Source organism: Terrapene carolina, unplaced genomic scaffold (assembly GCF_002925995.2).
Source record: "Terrapene carolina triunguis isolate 2854851 unplaced genomic scaffold, T_m_triunguis-2.0 Scaffold62, whole genome shotgun sequence".
Lineage (NCBI taxonomy): Eukaryota > Metazoa > Chordata > Testudines > Emydidae > Terrapene > Terrapene triunguis.
The window spans coordinates 30,061,338-30,086,219 of record NW_020664413.1 but is presented as its reverse complement, the minus strand read 5'-3'; the positions used below and the strand labels follow the sequence as shown (position 1 = coordinate 30,086,219).

The window sequence follows — 24,882 nt, the reverse complement described above, 5'->3', positions numbered from 1 at the left end:
CGAATGCCACACCTAAAAATAAAGATGCAAAAGAAACTGGATTTGTTTGGCTGTGGAATACATTTTCCTTCCAATCGCCAACTTCAAATCCCCAACCAGCAGGCGTTGCTGGGGAGATATAATTGTAACATTTGGGACTCCATGGCCAAATTCAAGGACTCCCTGCCACAAGAGCTCGGACAAGAGTTTGTGTCCATTTTGGAGGAGAGCAAGACAGTGGGCAGAGCCTCTTTCCAAACTGTTGGATGTGGCTGATTTGGCGGCCAGTAAGTTGGCGTCTGCTGTGTCGATGCGGTGGTGCTCGTGGCTGCAATCCTCGGGGCTGTCTCAGGTGGTGCAGCAGTCCATTCAGGACCTCCCTTTTGAGGGTACTGCTCTATTTTCGGAGCAGACGGACGCCAGGCTGCATGGCCTGAAAGATTCCCTCACTATGCTTTGTTCCTTGGGCCTCTACACGCCTCAGGTCTCCAGGAAACACTTTTGGCCGTCAGCTCCGCCTAGATTTTCGGGTCCACAGCAGCAGAGCTCCTACAAGAAAAAAGACGGGCTTTAAACGCTGCCAACCTGCTCTGTCCCCCTCGTCTGCCCAGTCGGGCCCTGTGCGTCATTCAGGGGGCCATCAGCAGGCGTTTTGAGGGTGAGCCTGAGGACAGAGTTCCAGTCTTGCTCCAGGATCCATCCCCCCGTCTATTTCTGGACCGTGTCTCTCTTTTCCTCCCTGCATGGGCCAAGGTCACCTTGGACTGCATAGTGCTCAACACCACAGCAGTTGGCTACACCCTGAAGTCTTCGTTCTCCATTCCTCCCTCCTTTCCTGTCCCTTTTCTGGGACCCTTCTAACAAGCATCTTCTCATCCAGGAGGCAGAATCCATCCTATGTCTGGGGGCCATGGAGGAGGTTACTCAAGATATGAGAGGAAAAGGGTCTTACTCCTGGTACTTCCTAATCCTGAAGGCCAAAGGGGGCCTCAGACCCATCCAAGACCTGTGTTGCCTCAATAGATATCTCAGAAAGTTGAAGTTCTGTATGGTCTTCCTAGCCTCCATCATCCCCTCTGGATCAAGGAGTCTCGTATGCCACCCTCAACTTAAAGCACGCCTACTTCCATATTTCTATCTTCCATGGCCACAGGAGATTCCTCCATTTTGTGGTGGGGCCACTATCGGTTAATGGCACTGCCCTTCGGCTTATTGTCTGCTCTGAGGGTTTTCACAAAGTGCATGGCGGTGGTGGCCACTTACTTGAGGCACTGAGGCGTTCAGATCTATCCATATCTTGACGACTGGCTTGTCAGAGACAGGTCACAGGCCCAAGTACAGCACAGCCTTTCTGTGGTGCAAGTCACCTGTCGGGAACTAGGCCTGCTTATCAATGAACAAAAATGACTCTGATCCCCGTTCAAAGAATAGAGTTTATAGGAGCAGTACTCAACTCCACGCATGCCAGAGCTTACCTGCCGGAGTCCCGATTCCAAGCTATGTTGAATCTCATCGCACATGTCAGAGCCCACCCGCTTATGACTGCCTGGGTATGCCTCAAGTTACTGGGTCACATGGCAGGGTTAACTTACGTGGTTCGACATGCGTGGCTACAGCTCAGACTTCTACGGCTGGCATCGGTCTTCTCTCCCAGCAGACACGATTTGGACTTGGTGGTCACAGTTCCATTGAATGTCCTGTCATCTCTGACTTGGTGGACAGAACTGTGAGTTGTTGTGGAAGGGGTCCCCTTCGTAGCTCTGCTCCCATCGGTAACATTGGTCTCTGACACATCGGATCAGGGGATGGGGAGCCCACCTTGGCAACTGCAGTACCCAAGGTGTCTGATCTCAGGAGGATTGTTCCCTCCACATAAATGTCAGGGAGCTCAGGGCAATACCATGGCTTGCCAGGCATTCTTCTCCATCTAAGGGGCAGAATGGTACACATTTTGATGGACTATACAGCCGTAATGTTTTACATTGATAAGCAAGGTGGAGCTTGCTCTTCTGCCCTGTGTCAAGAGGCTCTTTGGCTGTGGGACTTCTGTGTGCAGCATGCCATTCATCTCAAGACTTCGCACCTCCCGGGTACCCGAAATGCACTGGCGGATCTCCTCAGCAAGTCCTTCTTTTCTTGCCACTAGTGGTCATTCCACCCAGAGCTCGTCAACATGATCTTCCGAAAGTGGGGGACTCCCCAGGGGGACCTATTCGCATCCAGATGGAACAGGAAATGTCAGTAGTTTTGCTCATTTCACGGACTAGCCAGAGTCTCCCTGTCTGACGCCTTCCTGCTCCCATGGACGGGAACACTGCTGTACGCCTTCCCGCCGATACCTCTGGTTCACAAGGTCCTTCCTACTGAAGGCCAAGATGGACAAGGTGAAGTTCATCCTGGTAGCTCTGGTGTGGCCATGCCAGCACTGGGTTGGCACGCTTTTTGACCTCTCAGTGGCAACCCTGCCAGAGCTCCCACTTTGATCAGACTTGCTCTCACATAACCAAGGCCATCTGCTCCACCCAAACCTAACGTCACTGTATCTCACGGCGTGGCTTCTGCGTGGCTGTGCGGAGGAACAGGCCTGCTCTGAGTAAGTCAAACACATCCTGTTGGCTAGCAGGAAGCCCTCCACCAGGCAACTTAGCTGGCCAATCTCTCTCTACAGTCCATCTTGGATTATCTGCTCCATCGCAAGCACCAAACCTGGTGCTGTCAAGGCTCTCGGGTCCTCCTTTCGAGCTACTGGCTTTGTGTTCTCTGCTGCTCCTCTCTGCTCCTCCTCTCCTCTCTGGTGTGCCTGCAGGGTCTCCGAGATTAGAGCGTTGATGTCGGAACCTCCTTATACGGTCCAGCTGCGCCCCCACCCAGCCTTCTTACCTAAGGTGCTGTCACAGTTCCACAATAATCAGGACATCTTCCTACCAGTTTTCTTTCTGAAGCCTCACAAGCCGAACGAGGAGTGTTGGTTACACTCTTTGTATGTTAGGTGGGCCTTAGCCTTCTACATCAAGAGGACTAGACTCTTCCATAAGAGTGCAGTGGGGGAGGTCTAGGTTGGATATTAGGAAACACTATTTCACTAGGAGGGTGGTGAAGCACTGGAATGCGTTACCTAGGGAGGTGGTGGAGTCTCCTTTCTTGGAGGTTTTTAAGGCCCGGCTTGACAAAGCCCTGGCTGGGATGATTTAGTTGGAAATTGGTCCTGCTTTGAGCAGGGGGTTGGACTAGATGACCTCCTGAGGTCCCTTCCAACCCTGATATTCTATGATTCTATGATAAGTCAACGCAGCTCTTCATCGCAGTGGCGGCGGGATGAAAGGTCTGCCCATATCTGCTCAGAGAATCTCCTTGTGGATAACTGCCTGCGTCAGATTCTGCAGTGAGCATTCAGGGGTGTCGCCTCCGGCCATGGTGATGGCCCATTCCACTAGAGCGCAAGCTTCATCAGCGGCCTTCCTCACGCAGGTACCGATCCAGAATATCTGTAGAGCCGCCACCTGATCTTCGGTTCAGACCTTTGCATCCCACTACACCATCACCCAGCAGGCCCAGGACAATGCCAGCTTCGTCAGAGCAGTGTTGTAAGCTGCACGACTATGAATTCCGAGCCCATCTCCAGGGATACTGCTTGTGAGTCACCTAACATGGAATCAACCTGAGCAAGCACTCAAAGAATTAAAAACGGTTACCTACCTTTTGTAACGGTTTGTTCTTCAAGATGTGTTGCTCATGTCCATTCCATGATCCGCCCTCTTTCCTCACTATCGGAGTCAATGGCAAGAAGGAACTGAGAGGGCGCTGGGCCGGCGATGCCTCATATGCCAGTGCATGAGTGCAGGACTCCAGGGGGCACTAGAGCCAGCCCTACGGATATTATTAAGGAAAAAAATCTCTGGCAGCCATGCACATAGGCACGCGCACACCTAACATGGAATATACATGAGCAACACATCTCAAAGAACAACAGTTACGAAAGATAAGTAACTGTTTTTTTCAATGGGTGACCAGGACATATGATCTTCACAAGCTTAAAGGGATCACTCTCAAGGTTTTAACTTCACCTGGGTTAAAACTACTGTGCACATAATGTTTGCAGTATCGGGCATAATGTTTCACTTGTCACTTGGTAGTGGTAATAAAACAAAATAAAAAAAATCCAAGTACAGACAAATGTCTGAGTACAGAGCATGTGATATCATAAGGTGTGATAATCAAAAGCGTTACCCTTTGCATGCATTGATACAGTATTGCATTGGGGGAAAAAAACAGAGGAAGGAGTATAATCAGCCGAGAGAGAGATTTCAGTAAGAGCCAATACTGGACCTGTGTGAAAAGCTGCAGAAGTATGGCTAGATCTCGTTTATGTCTGGGCAAGGAACAGATTCTCCTCCATCCTGCTCCACGGATCATAGACCACCAGCACAAACCCCCACCCCCATGAAGCTTTTCTTTGTCACACATTTTCCTCCTCAGACTTCTTCTTTAGCTCCATGCCATTTTCCAAACTTAAACTCCTTGGTATTAAAGCCTTGTACAACTCTCTGCCTCTGTCTGCATTTCAGCACTTATTTCTGCTTCCCATATCACACCCTCTGCTCTGCCAACTACATTTGTCTTTGTTGTTCCACTTCTCTTCTTTCCATCTCTTATCTTCATATCTCTCCACCTGCCTGTGAGCTCGAATATTATTTATATTAAGGTACCACCCAAAAGCCCCAATCCTCGTGGGACCTCGTGCCAGGCTTTGTATAAATAGATAAGGCACAGTATCTGCTCTGGAGAGCTTAGAGTCTAATTTGAAGTGAGATACAGCAAGTGAGTGTGACAGACAATAGGAGGGGAAGGTGGGAGGAAAAGGTAAGATCACATGGGTATGCAGGTTGGCTGTTTTACAACTTGAGGTTCTAGATCATTTGAAAAGTTTTGAGAGGTAGAAATCCAACCAGCCTGGCTACTGCCTAACCTCACCATGACAGAATTCTTGTACACATTACAGCAGAAGTGGGTCATGAAGTAGGAGAGGATAGCTGCCTTATGGATAAGGGAGGAAGTTCCAGATATAATAGGCAGTTGTAAGAAAGCTCAAATACGTATGTGGGAGAAGCAGACAAATGGGCATTCAAGGCTGGCAGCTACACTTGCCCCTCAGCTCACTTCTAGTGTTTCAATCATCTCTTTGTTGATCTTTGAAGTCTTGCTTAAAAAACACTTCAACCTTGTCTTCTGATCTCTGCTCCTGCTCTGTCTGCTCCTTCCTTTTTTCCCCACCTTATTCACAATTTAAAATAAATAAATGGATTTACCAGCTTCATCCTCAATCTCAATCTATTTATTTTAACAAAGAAAAGCTTAAGGAGTGACTTGATTACTCTATAAGTATCTACATGGGGAATAAATATTTAATAATAGGCTCTTCAATCTAGCAGGGAAAGGTGTAACATGATCCATTGGCTGGAAGTTGCATCTAGACAAATTCAGACTGGAAATAAGGCGTAAATGTTTAACAGTGAGTAATTAACCAATTCTTGGTGGATTCTCCATCACAGCCAATCTTTAAATCTAGATTGGAGGATTTTTCTAAAAGATAAGCTCTAGTAATTCTTTGGGGGAAGTTTTATGGCTTGTGTTATACAGGAATCAGCCTAGAAGATGATCCCAATGATCTCTTCTGGCCTTGGAATCTATGAATAGATTACAGTTCACATTAACTTTGTTTTAACCCTCATCTTTCCCTTCCCTGCCCCCTCTTATTTTGTCTTCGTTTCCTTTATTTTTCTGATATAGGGCCAGATACTGCTACTCTACTCTCACTTGGCTGAGCTCTGTACCTAAGTAGGACTGCTGCAGAGTAAGGAACTACCCAGCATGAGGAAGGATGGCAGTATCTGGCTTCTAGACTGCAATCTTTTCATGGCAGGGTTTCTTTCTTTTTGGAAAAGCCCCATGCAAATTTGTTACTATCTAACTATTAATTATTATAAAGAGAGAGGGGACTGTGAAACTGAAGAAACAAGAATAAGAAAGAAGAAAATGGCTTGAAGGAAAATGACAAATAAGAAAGAATAGTATTAAATCAGGTTCTCCTAGGGTGTCAGGTGAAGATGCTGTATTAATGAAAATTCTTCTGGAACAGTAGGAGAAGGAGGAGGCTCCTCCAGCAAGAATAGGAGCCTGCTATGGTGGAGCCAGAAGGCACAACAGATAATATCTATAAACTTTCTAATGCTTAGAGATGGATTTCCCTGACGCAACATTTAGTGCTGACAAGACGTACAAGGAGTTTAATGTGAATATGTTTGTGCATGTAGATATATTGCAATTAGTTTTCTTTTTATTCATAATTTATTGAATTGCCAGTAGTTTCTATGACCTTCATAAACTGTTTAATTTTACCTGCTGAGCTCATGATCTTCAGCAGTGTTTTTAATCCTCAGGTAAACTGATGACTCCTATTGTTTCCTCCCCCCCACCCATATTCAGAAAAAACATGTACCAGTTGTAACTGTAGCACTGTAAAACTAAACATTTTTTAGTCAACTGTGCTTCTGTTTTACATCAGCCTGCCTCCCTACTTGAGGCTTTCCTCCATTCCTTCACTGCTTGTCTGGCTTCCTTTAAAAGTGAAGAAATAAAAAACACACATACAAAAACATATGTTCACATACACTGATAGGTAAGGCTTCAGCTTCTGTTACTTCCATTGGTATACTGTTCAATGCATTAATTATCCCCAGGTGAAGAATTTTCTCCAGAATGCACACTCATCTTCAGTCTGCATCCTTTTTTTTGTCAATTTCTTATCTTTCAAATAGTTTGGCATACAACGTTTCTGTGTTGTTCAGAATTTCATAGCCTTCGTGCATCTCAACACACACTTTTGTTTCTGATTAACATTTAATTGCATTGGGATGTTGCCTAATGATTAGGGTAGGGAACTGGAAGTTGGGACTCTGTTTTATGCCTAACTCTGTCACTGACTGTGTGTGACCATGGGTAAGTCACTTAACTTTTCTAAACAGTTAGTTCTCTTTAGCCATTGGTAAAGTAAGCTCAAAAGGTAGTGAGGTTTAATTAATATTTGTAAATTGTGTTTTGCTTATAGGATGAAATCTATTATATTCAAAAGGTTTTTAAAAAATAAGTTTGATCCTACTTACTCACTAGAATAATCTAGTTCCATTGAAATGAATGGAATTACTCACAGGAGTAAGTATTGTGGGTACAGGTTTAATTATTTCAGAAGTCTTATTCTCATTGTGTTCATCTTTTCCAATTCAGTAACCTTAAAAGATTGTGATTTCTTTACCCTATTGCACAGTGTCATTCTTATTTCAAATTATATTTCTACAGGGTTATGCCCTACTGAATTTTTATGTAAAACATATATTATTTCATATTTACCTGTTTTCTAGTAAGAAGTCACCATGCAACTTTTTTTTTTGTTTAAAAAAATTAATTCAAATGAGCCCTTGTTTTCTGTTGTATTTTAAAGTATATAATCAAGTATTGAAAAAGATAGAGGAAACAGGTTTTTTGTCACACTATTCCTGATCCTTCCACCCTTTTGTGTGAAGAACATTCATGATCACCTGGCTTTGCAATTTATCACATGGATAACACGATCACATATGTGAATGACAGTACCACTAGTCTTTGCATCAAACAGCAAATCTGGAAGAGGTGCTGGGAAAGCCCTTTCTGCACTGACATAGATGTTTGTGCTCTGGAGCTTGGATATACTGGCACAGGCATTTTCTTGGTTCTGCTTACCTGTACTGAAGCTCTTGGCACAGCCAGTGTTTATACCCATTTTGGCACCATTGGCTCTTCTTGTGCTACGATTGTGGGATGGGCCTAGAGATGAGTGCTGTTTGGATTTTAGCAGATTAGTGAGATGCTAAATACATATCCACAGAGGGGAGAGTAATACAGTGATTGTGCCCTGCAGGAACTGATATCCCCCCTGGTTTCAGTAGCTGATTAGAACTAATTACTTTCAGGAATCCTAAAGAGCCAAGATTGATAAGGTACTTGGATCAGGGTCCCCTTACAAATAGAATTGCCATGCCGTGCTTCCTGTTCTTGATGAGCTGGTGGAAAAGGCATGGAGGACACCACACCTCTCATTTTCCCCTTGCTGCAGTAGATGGAGAAAAAGTATGTCTTATCCAGAGACAGTGCCAGTGATGTCTTCCACCAGTACACTCCAATATGAAAGATTGGTTGTTCAGGTGGCTATGGTCAGCGGAAGGACCAGCCAAATTCTCAGCATTGTGCCCTGGATCACAGCTTTGATGTTGGTACTGTTTTTTGTGTGTGATGTCTCTTTGTGTTGTCTGAGAAATGCAGATGTACTGAAATTGCATGGCCAAAGATCAGGTTTGGAAGGTGGAAGAAGTCTTATACATTGCCAGAGTTTATTTCTTGAGAGCAGACCCATGAGAGAGAATATGTTGCCCAGGATGTGGTGACTTGTTTGAGCGTCAGATCTGGGGACCATTTAATTAAGTAGATATAGTGGCTGGAGCTGCTGGCTGATGAATAAATCCCTGGAGGTACAGGTTTCAGACATAGACCTTCCCTTTGGAGGCAGGAAAACGGTGTGGGACATTCAGCAGTACCGTGTTGAACAACCAGGTGTAGGTGGTTCTGCAGAAGGCAAAGATGATTACAGACACCCTTCATTCTCTGTGGTCATTTCTCTGAAGCCTCCTATTATACAGCAGGAAAATGAAACATTAGTGGCTGGAAGGTGTTAAGACTTGTTGCTGCCCTCCCCTGAGACCCAAACTGCAGCTGTACTATGGGGCACCAGAATAAATGTTTGAATTTATTAAAAATTTTATTGGTACAATTTTCATGTAGGGACAAAAGGACAAACTGTCTTAGTTGGGACACTCCTTCTAATAAATACAGAGGAGACTGAACGTTCTTCATGCACCAAAGAGGTCCATCAAGGGTATGCAATTACCATTCTGATACATAGCTAGGCTGTGGTGATAGGGGATTTGATCTTTAGAAATAGCTAAATATGTAATGGCCATTTGAATTGTTTTGCAACATGTCTTCAGGATGCAAAGATGTAGGATCTCACGACGTATCCAAATAAAATTCTGGTGAGTGCTGCGTCTGTGATTATGCTGTATATTGGTACCAGTGTTGTAGTGGTGTCAGAAAGAAGTCCTGGCAGCTAAATTTAAATGATCAAGAAGGGTCTTAAGCATCTATGGTAGTTTTTCTGAAATGTTTCCAGGTGCACTCCCAGGGTCAGACAGACTTCAGCTAGAAACTTCAGGGTCTCAAGGTGTGAATGAGAACATCATGTGAAGAAGCAGCATTTCATTACATTTGTTAAGCACTGTGGGTGAAAGGAGAGCCTAGGCAGAAGAGGTGGGCTCCATGTTAATTGCTGTGGAATCAGACGTCTGTCACAGAAAGCTGTGACAAGGTTTGTGAGAATTATTTAAACTAGGCACTAGGGGGAAATCGACAGGCACTAAGGAAAAACTCAAGTCAGACAACAATATGTGGTGGGTATTTCATTAAAACAAATGAATATCTGTATGGCTGACATAAATGCCTGAAAAATAACAAGGTGTCAAATAAAGGAGATAAATATAGGCAAAGGTCAAAAATGAAAAACTATATACCCATGTGGAGGTGAATAAGGAAGTGGGGATGTATATTATTTGCATTGCAGTGGTACCTACATTACCCAATCAGGGCCACATTGTGCTAGATGCTATATAAACAATTAAAAAAAGATGGTCCCTGCTCCAGAGAGCTCATAATCTAGAATTATGACAAGATACACTAATAGAAGAAAGAGATGAAATGGTGCAAGGATGAGAGCTTTAATAGCAAAAATTTTGAAGTAGGTGAACTAGAAGACCTAGTAGTGGAATAGGACCGTGGTGATAGTGATTATTATTTGTATTACCATAATGCCTATGAGCCCTAGTCAAGGACCTGGACCATTGTGCTAGGTGCAGTACAAACAGAGAAGGTCCCTGCACCAAAGAGTTCATAATCTAAGTAACAAATGACAAGAGATGGATGCAGACAGTCGGGGGAGTGTAAGGAAACAATGAGATAATATTGGTTATAGACTACGACACATTTCTGAAATATGGCAGAATTATGAAAAAAATTGAAATACTATAATTGCCAGCTCTAACCTATGCAAAAATGATAAATTAGATTGTAGAAGTGGCAGGGCAGCAGTGTCATTAGAAGAGTCAATAGAATCTGAGAATTTTAGTGGAAGAAAACACAGTATAATCTGTATAGATACAGAACCCAAATCATAAGAATAAAACTATGCTAGTAGGTTTATTACCATTCTCTAGATTAGGGCAAATGATATTGAGTACTTAATGTGGAGACTAGTGGTATTGAGTATTTAATGTGAGGGAGGCGGGAGGCAATTAAATCTAATAAAGCGCTAATAATGGGTGACCTACCTCCATATAAACTGCTCGTGTCTCAAAACAGAACAGTATTTAGAAAAGCAATTCATCAATACGTTTATCTGATCTTCTTGGACCAGGTAGTTCTGGAGTCCACAACAGAAGAGGTGGACATGATTTGTTTCAAAAGGTAACTGCAGTTGAACCACTAAGTGAGACCACCGTATAATGAAGTTCAACCACAACGTGGGAAGGGTAATACCAAAAATTAGTGCTTGCATTTTAGAAAGGGGTATTTTTTTTTTTAAATGAAGCCAATAAAAAAATGAAAAAATTAAAATCTACTCAGCGTGGAGGCTATCTAAGAAACTATATCAGTCACAAAAGTGTGCCTTTAAACAGTGCCTGCCCCAGAGCTAGTCCTTTCAAGCATGACATTGCGGTGTCTGTCAGATGAGGAAGTGCCAAACAGCAGCCAGGCACCAGGACTGCATGATGATATTCTATAAGAGTTCTGAAGGAACTTAAGAATGAAGTGGCTGAGCTGCTAATAAAAATATACATTCTCTTATTAAAATCGACTGTTGTAACAGATGACTTGTGGGTAACAATTGTACCTGTCTTTTATATATTTATAAAAGGTATTAGGGGTGATTTCTGGGAATTATAGACCAGTGTGCCTTGTGTTACTACTCAATAAATTGTCTGAACCAATAGCTAAATAGAGAGTTATAAAACACCTAGTTGAACATGATATGTTAGAGACATACCAACATACCTTCTGAAAAGGAAAAATATAATTTTCCTTTCCAATCTACTAGAATTTTTGTGTGTGTTCCAGCAGAATATTGGATACAGAAATACCAACTGGTGTACATGTAATTGGACTGTGATTTTTTTTAGCAGGATAATCACTAGTTGATACCCATTGATTGAAGTAGAGATTACTCTAAGTAAAAGATTTCTGAAGCTAATTTTCATACAGCTTGTTTTATGGCTCCAGAAAGATTTATAGGATCTTTTGAAAGTTTTGGGCTGTAGTATCCAATACCAAACTTTAAATACTCAAAACTTGATTTAGATTTTTTGTTTGTTTGTTTGTACAAGGCCTGATTTGCATGTCCTCCTATTGAAGTAAAATGGGAGTTTGCTTAAGTCAAGACTGCAGAATACAGCCATATATATATATATATATATATATGTCAGTTTTGGTCATGCAGGGCCCATGGGTTATCTCTGATCCTGCACCACTATCTCTAGGGAATAGAAAAACGTTCGACTACTAAAATAATTACAGAGATAAATGCTATAGCTTTTTACCATCTTTTATATTTCAAATTTTTTATTAGGATTGTTAATGTTTCCAGATAATATCTGTATTTTATAGGAAGTGAATGGCAATAACAGAGGATACTACATGTAAAACTACACAACAGTTCTTTAAAATATGTGAAAAGATGTGTATAAACTTTCTATAAGCATGAGGGTTGGGCTTCACATGATTAGCATCTGTTTTTGATAGTACTATTTCAAGTGTTGTTTTTTCCCCTCAGGACATTTATTCAGAACAGCTGGGGATCAACCGTGTAACCTGTCCACAGTGTCGAGTGCCTTCCCAATGGTCAGCCACCCAGTCTTTGGTCTACATACAGCCAGCTCAGGGCATTCAGAGTTTGGTGGCTTGGGAACACTTGGTACTCCCACAGCCTTAGCAGCACATCCCCAACTAGCACCTTTTCCAGGTAAACATCTGTTACAAAGAATATTCAACCTTATGAAGAAGAAACAATGAAGTGACCTAATTCAAATAGACTGTAATTTATTTTACATCAACAAGCAAGGTAGAAGAGGTTCAACTTTCCTGTGTCAAAGACCTCAAGATTTGGGGCTGGGCAAGGTCCAGGAGATTCCGGAGTGTAATTTACAATGTGAGGAAAGGAAAACATTGCAGATTGGCTGAGATTATCACTAATAGCCTCTCAAGAGTGGTCCTCTAAGAACCACTGTAGTGTGTAACAGAAGTAATAGGTGTTCTTGCCAATAGTGAGGTTTAACCAGACAGACACTTGGGTTTTTTTTCCATCTTAACATGCCTTTGTTTCTATTAGGTGTATATGTTCATCACAAACAATAACATTGGACAGTATTTATTTAATATTGAGAAAAGATGCAAGGGTATTGGAACTATTCTCCCTTTTTTGGGGTAACTTTTTCAATTGTGTTTTCTGTCCGACACCTGTAATAGTGAAAATTCTAACCAAGCTCAAGAGATAATGGTTGATTTTAGTTGTCCTTTGTCAGCTCAAGCTGTGATTGATTGATAAGAACCATGAATTTTTTTCTTCACTTTGGGGGTCAAGGACAATGGGTAAAATTTTCAAAAGCACTTTAATGACTTAGGGTGCCCATGTCTCATTGAAAGTCAATGGGACTTAGGATCCTAAGTGCCTGTCACTTTTGTAAATGGGACTTGGAACCTGGGTCCTGTAGCTAGTTTTGAAAATTTTACCGCAGGTGAATAGGTACCTACAAATTGTCAAGTTGTAGCAACTCAGTAGGGTCCCAAAGTATGGAACTACTACAGACACTGCTTTAGGGTAGTGATTATTATTGCTCTCCCTTAGATAACTGTTGTTACTGGTAATACATTTTTATTCATGGTGTCGTCTTGTAAAATCTGTACAATAAGCTCTAATAAGCCCTATCCTAAACGAAATTGCAGAATTCTGTGGGAGATCGTTTTTTTGCATGTACAAAATTGTGCTCCAGAGGCATCTGACTTCCAGCTTAAGGTGTCAGATATTCTGCTAGTATTTTCCCACATCCTAATTCTGCTAGTAGTTAGAACTCTTTAAATCCCCTCTCTGAGGAAACAAAACCTCATATCCTAATACACATTAAGCATCCTAGAGAAGTGTGGGTGTCAAAATTTGTTTCCTGAAGATTGCAACAGAATATTTTCTCACGAGAAAGGGATTTTCTTTTCTAGGGACTGAACTTTGTGTAAAGACTGTTTAAAAAAAGAATAGAATTTGTAAGAGTAGAATTCTACCTCCAAAATTCCACTTGGCTTACTCATCCTCTCTTGATAAAAACCCTGAGCAAACCTTATAGCTAGTTCTCTTGTAATCTTTTACATTGTTTGCCAAAATGACCTAGTTATATTTTAGAGATCATATCAATAGAACAGAAGTAGAATGTTGTCACTAGATAAAGGTTCACAACTAGACAGAGGCAAGGCATTTAGAGGAAATGCATGTTGAGGTGTAGTCTAGAAGGTTACAATTATATTCAGAGCAGGAGACCTTGATCCTGGGACAATATTGTAGTTCAGTGATTTGTCTCTGTTATGCTGAATGATTCATGCAGCAGTAACCATTTTATCTACTGGATCTTGGTGCAATAGAATGACAGTTACTTACTCTAAGCCTTATTCTGAGAGATGTTGAACATCCACATTTACCATAGATGTCAATCCTTTGTGTTTTAAGAAAATTGTTTATTTTACTTCAATGAGAGTTGCATTTCCTCAGCATTACTTAGGATCAGGCCCTAAATCATTACTTATCTGCTTTTCAGTGATGGTCTTGGAAAAGAGACCTCTTGGGTGCTTCAGTTAACCCGGAAGCATCTTATCTATAAAGGTACAGTTTTTTTATGACTAAGATTGTACATAGAGAGAGTTTTAGTTTTACGATTTCTCAGAGAATTTTGCTTTGCTGTCCTGCTAAAAGACTGTCTTGAGTTCATACATCCCATTTGGTATAATATCAGACAATATAGAAAGTTTACATAACTATACATTGCTATATAACTGTACATAGCCATTCTTTGTCATTTGAATCTTTGAAGGTGGTACTTCGCACCAGGGACAAGCAATTTTATTGCTTGGTATTTGTGTTATTCCATCCTTTGTGTTGCCCTGTCACCATTCTCTTTGTGTTCCCTTCTTAGCACATGGTAGTGCATTCTCTTTCTCAGGTAGTCTCCACATCTTGATACATCTCAAATATTCTTACCTTTTCCTGAGCAGTAATCACCTTCTTCCACCACATTTTACTGTGAATTCATTGCTCTTTGTTTTGTTTAAATACTCCATATTGAGTGACCCCATGGCAGGTTATAAGCTCAGTGTATTTGTCACCAGCATTGGTCACAATCCAGTTTTCATAACCATTAAGAGTGTCAGCCAATGAATATAAAACATGACACGTAATCTAACCTTCCGTTCCAAATGCTCTTCTTGAATAGTAATTCTAAACGACTGTTTAAAATAAAAGGCTAAATTCTACTCTCAACTACACTGGTGTAAATCAGGTGTAACTTTATTAATTTCACTAGGGAAATTGACATCAGTGTAAATAACAGCAGAATTTGCCTCCTGTTGGTACAATTTCCATCTTCATAGTGTATTGAAGTTGGTACCATCTCTTTAAAAATGAAGCATTCCTGTGAAGCGGAGCAATGGATTCTTCAGGTTCTCAACTTGATCACACGGAACTTATTCAAAGTTGAAGCATATGCTTGCTGCTTTTTTAAAGTATATTTGATTTTGTTTTTTTAAAAGCATAATTGCACAGAGGAACCCTTAAAGGAGCAATTTCCAAGAGGAGGATACTAATTCAAAAAATGACATGAGTTAGATATAAAAGGACTATTTGTCATCTAGTCTATCCTGTTACTTGTGCAGATTGTTCCCTACTGTGTATTTTCTAGTGCTCTGTCAGTCTATACTTTTAATCATATTGGTAATAGGAATTCCAGTATTTCCCTTGGAAGCTTACTCTATAATCTTATGCTCCATTGGCCTGATCAGCAACACTGAGAGAGGTTATTTGGGTTTTGTTGTTGTTGAGTAAAATAGCATAATTATGTCTTTCCTTACTGTTGAACAACCCAATCAAAAGAGCTGCTACCACCACTTAAAAAAACAAAACAAAACAAAACAAAAAAAACAATGTGGCAAGCCATGAAGGGAACTGTAAGTTCCCTGTCTCTTTCAGAAGTTACAGTATTTTATGTAGCAGTACACACTTGCTTAACTGCTTTGTTTTATTAAGTCCAAACTTTTTTTGTACTTATGTCATATTTGCATTTACAGATCTTATTTCTGTCACTCTTTTGTTACAGGTAGTATAAGATCATGACCCCCCCCCTTTTATTTAAAAGAAGATTCAAGAAGGTCTTCCCCTTGCCAAAACATGAACCCGTTGTTTTACCAGTTTTGGGGGGGTGGGGGCGGGGAGGAAGGTTGTGTTTTTTGTTTTTTTTTTAAGGAAAGGAGCTTGTTCTTTTAACAGTTTTTTATTCCTTTAGAAGTGATGTAAAAGTTCTTTTCTGGATTATGCTGTGTGTTTTGGTTTGTTGCTGAATAAATGTGTTCATTCTAACAAGTGTTTTTAAATTGGCTCCACTGCAGTAATATCAGCAGCTATTACAAACTATGGCCCTGATACTGCAAAACAGTTGTCTTGGGCAGATCCGTATGCCATCATGAATCCCCGTACAAGCTCAGGCATCAACATTGTTGGGCAGTGAACGGTGCACAGGTTATCTACCTCACTAATAATCTCTGCATCAGAGATGCCCGTGTGTTTGAGGTGCCATATGTACAGTATAACTGCAGTGGTGTTGTAGCCATGTTGGTCCCAGGATGTTAGAGAGGGGGTAATGTCTCTTATTGGTCTAGCTTGAGTGCTCTGTAAGCTCAAATGCTTCTCTTTCACCAACAGAAGTTGGTCCAATAAAAGATATTACCTCACCTACCTTGTCTCTGTTTTATGTACAATATTTAATATATAGTATTTTGGGGACTTTCCAGGTGAAAGATGCCACAAAAATTCTAAGATGCTGTTCTGTTTAAAATTCAATTATTTTGATTACTAAGGGACCATGTCAAATGGTTGTATATTTGATCTGCCTGAAAAAAGGAGATTTCATGAATTATTCAAGACTAAATAAAACTGGTTTCCTGTTTTGTTAGTAAAACAACAAACCATGTTACATTATCAGTTTATTTCAACGTTTTCAAAGTGAGATTCTCCTCCCCTACTCAGGCCTCTTTATGTTGTGTAGAAGTGCAGGAGTGGCATAAATGAGCCCTGACAGCACTTTCTGGCTGTGGGAGGATCTCCTCCCTCCCCCTTGTGCATGCTCTGTAAAAAAAAAAAAAAAAAAAAAAAAAAAACAACGAAAAGATTGCCTTTTAAGGACCCTTTTTTTCAAGTGTTGGTGTAGGGGGAAAACTGAGGCAGGACTGGGGGCACAATGGTCATGTCTGGGGCAGAGCTGTACAGGTTCCTGGCATCACTGTGTACCACAGGACAATCCCAGTCTATCTCAGTTTGGAGAGGTCCCCAGGGATGTTCAAGTTACGATAGAGAACCCAGAGTAGATCAAAATTGGGAGGGTTCACACCTGACATAAAGGTACCTTAGCACCTTGTCTCCTTGGCATGGGAGTTCTCGGGTGCACCTCTTAAGAGGCTCAGCATGGACTCACTCTCACTCTTCACATGGCGGATGATAAGCATGCAAAAGTGACCTGTGTTTCCTGATGGTGTTCTCGAGCACCAATGTAATTTTGGTGTGGTCACCTCAGTATTGCAAATTATGTGTGTGGTTTTTTTATGTGCTTGTTTTCAAAATGGGAATAAATAAAAATTTAGGGTGTAATTTTCAGAAGCTCTTAAATGACTTCAGAGTGTAAGTCCCAGAGAAAGTCAGTGACACTTGTACTTCTAAGTCATGTAGGCACTTTAAAATAGGCAGAATTTATTTTGTGGATCTACTGTAAATTGCACACAGAAGCTTCGTTAGATGAAGATTAAAAGAATAAATTGAGTGGGATAACTAATGTTTGGGTTTTTTCCTTTTTCTTCTTCTTTGAGGTACAGAATGGTGGCGAACAGATGTGCACACTCGTACAGGGGCTGCTTTTTTCCCACCTCTTCTGGGAATTCCACCACTATTTGCTCCTCCTGCCCAGAATCATGATTCCAGTTCGTTCCATTCAAGAACTACAGGAAAAAATAGTCGAGGTGGTTTAGAAAAAGGTAACAGCTGAAGTTGTAACATGAATAAAACAAGCCTGAGCCTATATCATCTGTTTCTGGTAGTGTGCATGAGTTTTACTTTGAATTCATCATCATCATCGCCATATCTAAACAATTTAGTATGAGTTTATTTTGGCAGTGGGGCATCAGGCATACAAGTGTGGGCTTTCAATCACTGAATACCACTTCTAGGACATATATTTTTGATTTCTTGTTTTTCTATGATTATATATCTAGGCCATTGCATACTGAGTATACACAGCAGATTTGTTTTTAAAGGAGTAGGTTGATATATAAGTCCATATTCAGTCACCTGTAGCGAATATAGTTCCACTATGTTGTCAAAGTTGGGGGCTGGCTCTAGGAGACTGTACCCACCTCCAGGGCAGCAGCATGTAGGGAAAGGTGGGGAAGAGCCATGGGATATCATAATTTTACAGATGTTCCTGTTTTTCACCTCGCTTCCCCAGGAGATTTTGCGGGGTGGTAGTTAGAGAGGGCCCCTCCCCTTGCACACACTCACATCCTGTGTGTCATTAAGCCCAGGTGTTTGGGCCAGGTGCTGAGTTCAGGACTTGTGCCTTAGTCATGCAAGCGTCTAAGTGCCGGCTCTTTAAAACAGATGACGGTGCAGCAATTGGACATGGCCTTCAGATTTCTTACTGCAATCATTTCAAATTCACACCAATAAAACCTTTATCCAGTGCCATCGCATATCCTCTCTCTATGTAGTATAAATTATAATTTATATAATTTAACTGAGATCTTGATGGATGGGCAGTAGTCAGGAAATTTTTGGCATCCTCTTCCATGCTCCCAAGTCCACGTGCTCAAGATTCCAGAACCCCAGAATGGGAAATTATGTGTGTGTCAAGGATTACCTCTTGAAAAACTTAGTTTTTGAAACCTAATTTGTAAAACTAAAACTTGTCTGATTTAAAATGAAATTCTTTCAAGTTTCTCACTTTTTCTTCATTGATATCTCTCCACTCCCCAACAGGTCTGTACAATAACAAGCTGCAGATGCAGCTTCCTACACACACTTCTCTCTTTGCCTTTAAGATATGAGGGGATTCCTCCTAGCAGAGGCTTAGCACAGTGTATGTTTTTAAGCTCTTTATTTTGCAACAGAGTAAATTATACCTTTACTGACTAAACTTTGAGTGTATTGTTGAAAATAGACAATTCTTGATTTCTGACAGTAAACTACAAATTATTCAATCCAGTCTTTTATGTCTCCTTATTGGTATTGTCATGTTTTCCTTAAAAACAACAAACAACCCCCCCTTTCCAAATTACTCCTTTTCTTGGGGTAGCAGTGTTTTATAGGTCCAGTATATTGTAGGATTTAAATATGTCTTTATCTGAAGGTTCTGATCTCTTGCTACAGGTACCCTTAATATAGGCTAATATGACCATAACTCATTACAGAAGTGACTGCTTAATGTCTGCAATTCTGTAAACCACAGTTTTTAATTTTTTTTTAAGGTGTGAATGGATCAGTAAATGGAAACAGTACAACATCAGTATCTGGGGTCAACACATCCGTATTGCTCACTACCACCGCAAGCTCTGCAGGACAAGCAAAGGCTATAACCTCAGGAGCGGGAGGTCGCAAATGTAACCAGGAACAAAACAAAAAACAGCTATTGGATACCAGAGCTGACAAAATCAAAGATAAGGTAAATAACCTAAAAAAGCTGCTGATTCGTGGCTAAAGATGTAAGATTATAGTATTGGCCTTTAAAACTCCATAGTCTGCAATGAAGATTATATTATAAAGTGTTTTGTCCCCTTTTCCAATGTCGTGGGATTTCCTTTTTCTTTAATGCAGGATTTCTCACCTTGCACGAGTTGATTATGCTCATTAACTAAAAGCCAGCATTAGAGCTTTATGTGTAGGTTCCACTAACCTGAATAGATTAGTGATACTTGGTCATGCATGGGAAGATAACATTGAATTTCATAGTAAAAAGAACATTCTGGCACTTTGAGAAAAGATTTACATATCTTCCTATGTGGAATTTCCTATCTATGAGGTAATGGAAGTACTATTAGTGGCCTCAATTCAGCAAAGTACTTAAGCATATGCCTAACTTTACGCACAAGTATTTTCATTGAAGTAGGATTACTCACATGCTTAGTTAGGCACCTGTTTAAGTACTTTGCTTCACTGAGTCCCAAGTTACTTATGTCCAAGCAATAGAAACTGGAGGCTAGAATTCAGTCTCCTTGTGGTTAGAAAGGAAGGCACTTGGACAGTACCAGCTGCCAATAACTAGATTAAATGTCAAAGGATAGAAGTGCATTAATTCTGATACTTTTTGTGAGAATCACTTGATACCATAACCTTCTTGCCTCTTCCCATTGCAATGGTCTATAGGTCTTTGTTTCCAAATGGTCTCAGTGAAATTAATTAAATGTGAACTTTATATCCAGCAATCTACCTAAGATTCAGTTAGTCCTGAAAATGTTCATTTTCTAGATATAGGTTTTTATTAGATCGTTGCTGTTCCACACTACATTCTCAATCACTATATGTTTTTAATTTTATTTTTTGTGTGGCTTGGGACATGCAAAACATCTAAAGATCTAAGATTTTTAGGTGTTTTAAGATGCAGGCTTGGATAACTAACTTACTTACTCTACTTACTCTTGATGACAAGCTTATCTAGGGATATATTTACAAAATCTGTCCCACCAAAAGTATAAAATACATTTTACCTCAGAATACTGTTTAAACATGCACCCTCTAACAACCTTCAAATGCATTAGAATGTTCTGCTATACATGTTGGAATCTTATTATGCTTTTTAGATACTCCAGATTTGTTTATTAAATTTAGAAATGGAGCAGTTGAAGAATAATTTTGTATCAGTTCATAAGATTTGCATGCAAATGTGTTCAAATTTCTGCCTCATACACAAGTAGGGAATTTCCCAGGACACAGTATCTTTAATAATACCTCTCTTTATGTATCCCAGGTGTTTGCTTGCTTTTTACTGCCATTAAGCACAGTGCCGAAGGTATTAGAATTTTATCTGTCTCTACCTCCAGATTTCTCTTCCTGCAAAGTAGTTTGTGGCATAACCATGAAACAGTAGAAATCATTCAAATTTCATTTTTTGGACCTAAGCCTCAGTCTCCAAACTGAGCTGGATAAGCCAATTATCAACCTTTGATTTTAATCTGAAGAAATCATTCTGATTTTCACTGTCCCTCCTCCCCTCTTCTTTATATTGTCTGTTTCCTTTAACTATCAGTTCTGAATCATCGTAGATTTTGTTCTGTTACTGCTCTTCCACCTCTATTGTTTCAGTTCACCAAGTATCACTTGGCTTTAAAACCAAGACAGTTCTTTATCTATTCAGACAGTTTACCATGTATACTGCTTACAAAAATTGACTGTTTTCACTATTGCATCCAAAGCTGGGTAAATTACAGAATGTCCAGAGCTTTTGTCTGTCAAAAATTTTTTGTTGTCATTTCCCTCAGAATGTAACCCGATATTTGTTGGTTCTCATCTCTTTTTTTTTTAAATGATATTGACTTTCTTTAAATCAGAACTTTCTAATTCTGTCCCAGTTAGTGTTCTCCATCCTGAGCTCTTCTTCTCAGATCCATGCTTGGGTCAGTACCATGGACCTGATAGTCCTTTATCAATAGAAGATTTCAATTGGATTTCAAGCCACTGGTGTCAAGATATACAGAAAGCTATAAACAAGAACTCAGAAATCCCCTCTTCTGTTACATTTTTTCCCTCACCAGTTTCCTCACCTGTTACCTGGCGCCATTGTTACATTTGTGTCACTTACTCACTTTTGTGTTTGGCATTTTAAATAGAAACTCAAAGGTTGAGGAGTTGAACTGAAGTTAAAAATGGGGGAAGGGATTAGGGTGGGATTTTGAGTGATCTGTTGGGCACATGGAAGATCGTTGGAGGAAAATAAATGGGCAAAGGTGAAGATCGCATCAGACCTTCAGTGCAAAGGAGTACTTCGCTATTTTTGGTGTTGGTGCCTTGTCTGAAGATAAAAGGATTAAGTGTGAAGATGGTCATTTTTTCTAGTTCAGTAGCAAAGTAGAATCAAGAAGAAGTGCTGAGGTATTTTGAGAGACGTAGGCTGATATTTTCAAAGATGTCCACGGAATTTGGTCACTTAATTACTTGCCAGTTGCCTTAGATAACTAAATAACTTTGCCTCTATATTTGTAGTAACTGTGTATCTGTAAATGTAGTATTCCCTATAGTAAGGAAGTTCAGATAATACTTCAGATACTGAGGTAAACATATCTATTAAGTTGATGAAAACATGTCAGGATTTAAGGGTGACAATTCTCTATATAGCCCTGTTAAAGCTCTGTGCTGTGAAGAGCTTACACTTCTAGTAAGGTCAGATCAGGACAAGAGTTGAGGTAAATAATAAGGGTATGAATTTTTCAGACATAAATTTAGTCAACTTCAGTATTTTGTTGCTCCTTTTGGAAATGCTGTTTCTTATTTCTGTGCTTTGAAACATAAGGTGCAATTTAATTTATAATATTGGCTACCTTGCTTTCTAATTTTTCTTACTGTCTATAAGAGACTATACTCCCTATTCATCTATGTTAAAACAACTTATTTACCTACATCTCTGTTATTGTCTTTCAAAAAATTTTTGTTTTTAATTTTTATATTGTTTTTCTGTTTCTTTAGCTTCATTCTTTGGTTATAGTCCTCTTCTGTAACTGACATTTTAATTTAAGCATATGTCCTTAAATAATGTATCTGCACTTTCTTGTTCATCTACACTAGGTTTTTTGTCTCCTAATGTGTTATCGATAGGTAGGGTGACCAAACAGCAAATGTGAAAAATCAGGACAGGGAGTAGGGGGTAATAGGAGCCTATATAAAAAAAGACCCAAAAATTGGGACTGTCCCTATAAAATCAGGACATCTGGTCACCCTATCGATAGGTAACAAGGATAACCCTAAGTCATTATATTTTCATTCTTTCGAGCAGTTTTCAGTTCCCTATTTTGTTGGCTCTATGCCTTTGGGTATAGCTACACTGCAAAAAAACCCTGCAGCAGCAAGTCTCAGAGACTGGTCAACTGACTCAGGCTCATGGGGCTCACGCTACTGGACTAAGAACAGCACTGTAAATGTTTTCAGTTGGGCTGGAGACTTGGCTCTGAAATTTGGTGGGGGGGCAGGAAAGGGTCTCAGAACCTGAACTCTAGTCTGAGCAGGAACATCTACGTTGCTATTTTTAGTCCCATAGGGCGAGTCCAAATCAGTGGACCTGGGCTCTGAAACTTACCTCTGCAGGGTTTTTTGTTTTGCGTTGTAAACATACCCTTTGTTTCTTATAGTCCTACATGCATTCTTATAGAATTTCCTCTACTGAAAATGTATATCTCTTTGTTCTCTTGTTTTGGTCTTGTTAGGCTCTTAAATATAAACATAATATAATGGTGATGGCAAGCTAACTCCCCTCCCACATCTTTATCTCAGATGATCTCAGAATTACTCATCACTAAGGCTAAAATTACCCCTTTTCTAGTTTTCCCACAGTGTAAGTAAACAGTAAATGCCAGGTGCCCCAGAGGGAGTGGACCAACAGGCAATGATCAAGTGATCTCTCTCTTCCCTTAAGACTTCCTCCACCTTTAACTGAGTGTAAGAAGTAGACTACATAGTATAAATTCAGGGCCAGATTCATCAGCCTGCTGTGCTGCTCCAGCAACACAAAACATTTAAAACTGGTGAACAATCTATTTCAGGGTTCCCAGGGCGTACAGGAATTTTTTGGTTTAGTTGGGTTGGGCAGGGCAGGGCTGGCATGCACCCCAGTTCTCCCAACCTGGTATAGGAAGGGTGGATGAGGAAAAGAAGGCAGAATCAGGGAGTTGCTACTTCATCTTCAGTTTATGTGAAGTCCCTTGGGTCCAATGGCAGCTGGTGTGAGAGAGAACAACTCTATGGCCTTGTGCCAGGTCAGGTTGTGGCTTGCTGGTCAAAGGATTCAGGATTTGCAAAGGTGGCTTAATACACTTTTGCTACATCCCTCACCCTCTAGAGCTGTAATGTTCACTTTTGGGCTTTTCAGCTGTATTTGATTCATAAATTTCAATACCACTTAATGTCAAGTATTGAAACTACTTTCTGGCATCACCTCACCAAGCATTATCTTGCGGGGCGAAAAACTGCTTGTTGGATTTATTCATTCCTTTCAGTCTAGATGGTATTTTGCTGAGCAATTGAAATGTTCTGTTAACACAGCCAATCTAGGCTAATTCAAATAACATAGCTTGTTTACTTGGGGCCAGATTCTGCCCAAGGTTCCCCTTTAGAACCTTATTGAACTCAATGGGATTGCTAGTCAGAGTAGAATTTGGCTCTTTAATTTCATATGCTTATTATTTTATATCTTCTGAATTCCCTGAAAGAACTTTTATATTACCTACTTCTAAATCTTCTTCTGCATATTCCTTAAGAATGTAGCTGTTCTGAGCAATATCTTGGCAAATTTAAATCTCTCTGTAGTCTTCTCTAGTATATTTCAGATAAGACAATGGTGCAAAAATCAGTATTGTATGGATGTACTTCTTTCTTCTATATTGTCTTGCTTTTCTTTTCTTGTCAGGAAATATTTTAGAGACATCCCCATGAGTGTTTGTTTTTTGTTTTAAATTTCCCTTTTACAGATTATTTTTCTCCTACAATTTCCTCTCTCTTGCTGTTTATTTTTTTATTTCTTCGCTGTCCACTTGTCTGCATATTTTAGCTGTTTTATCTTTTATGCTGTCTTCTGCAGAAACTCCTTGGTCAAGCCTACCCTTTTCTAACCCTCTAAATGCACTTATGCCCTCCCCCACACCCCATAAACACACAATGCTGTTTCTCCTTTTTTATACTAAATTGGTGTCCCTTGTGTAGAAATGTGACCAGTCCAACCATTATTGGCTTTTACCTATTGCAAAAGGGGCCTGAATAGCCTACAAGCTGAGACTCTTATGACTGCAACAGTAATTCACAATGCAGTGAGGTTCCCAATTTGTCCCTAGACATTTGGTGGCAGAATATTGAGTTGTATGCCAAAAGCAGCTACCTCTTTTCTTACTGGAGAGTCTGCTTTTTATACACCTCTACCCCGATATAATGCTGTCCTCGGGAGCCAAAAAATCTTACTGTGTTATAGGTGAAACCATGTTGTATTGAACTTGCTTTGATCCACCGGAGTGCGCAGCCCCGCCCCCTCGGAGCGCTGCTTTACTGCGTTATATCCTAATTCGTGTTATATCGGGTCGAGTTATATCCAGGTAGAGGTGTACATAGAATATACTCCATGCTCCTCCTTTACTTTCATCTATTGTGCTTATCACACTCAAACCCTCAGAACCAAGAACTGAGCATGTTTAATTACCTTCCCTTGTCAGTCATGCTTCTATCTC

The 24,882-nt window shown here is 40.4% G+C and overlaps 1 protein-coding gene across 11 annotated transcripts in view; it reads left to right on the top strand.

Moving 5' to 3' along the window:
* Window positions 1–24,882, top strand: part of BAZ2B (bromodomain adjacent to zinc finger domain 2B) — a 279,323-nt gene that overhangs the window by 135,297 nt on the left and 119,144 nt on the right. For 9 of the 11 annotated variants that reach the window (XM_029910477.1, XM_029910478.1, XM_024219222.2 and 6 more), the window contains 3 exons: window positions 11,945–12,133; window positions 17,281–17,445; window positions 18,934–19,127. In XM_029910477.1, coding sequence (XP_029766337.1) covers window positions 11,945–12,133; window positions 17,281–17,445; window positions 18,934–19,127 — 548 coding nt within the window. The remainder of the gene's footprint in view (window positions 1–11,944; window positions 12,134–17,280; window positions 17,446–18,933; window positions 19,128–24,882) is intronic. The other 2 variants (XM_024219234.2, XM_024219214.2) reach the window with 1 other exon arrangement.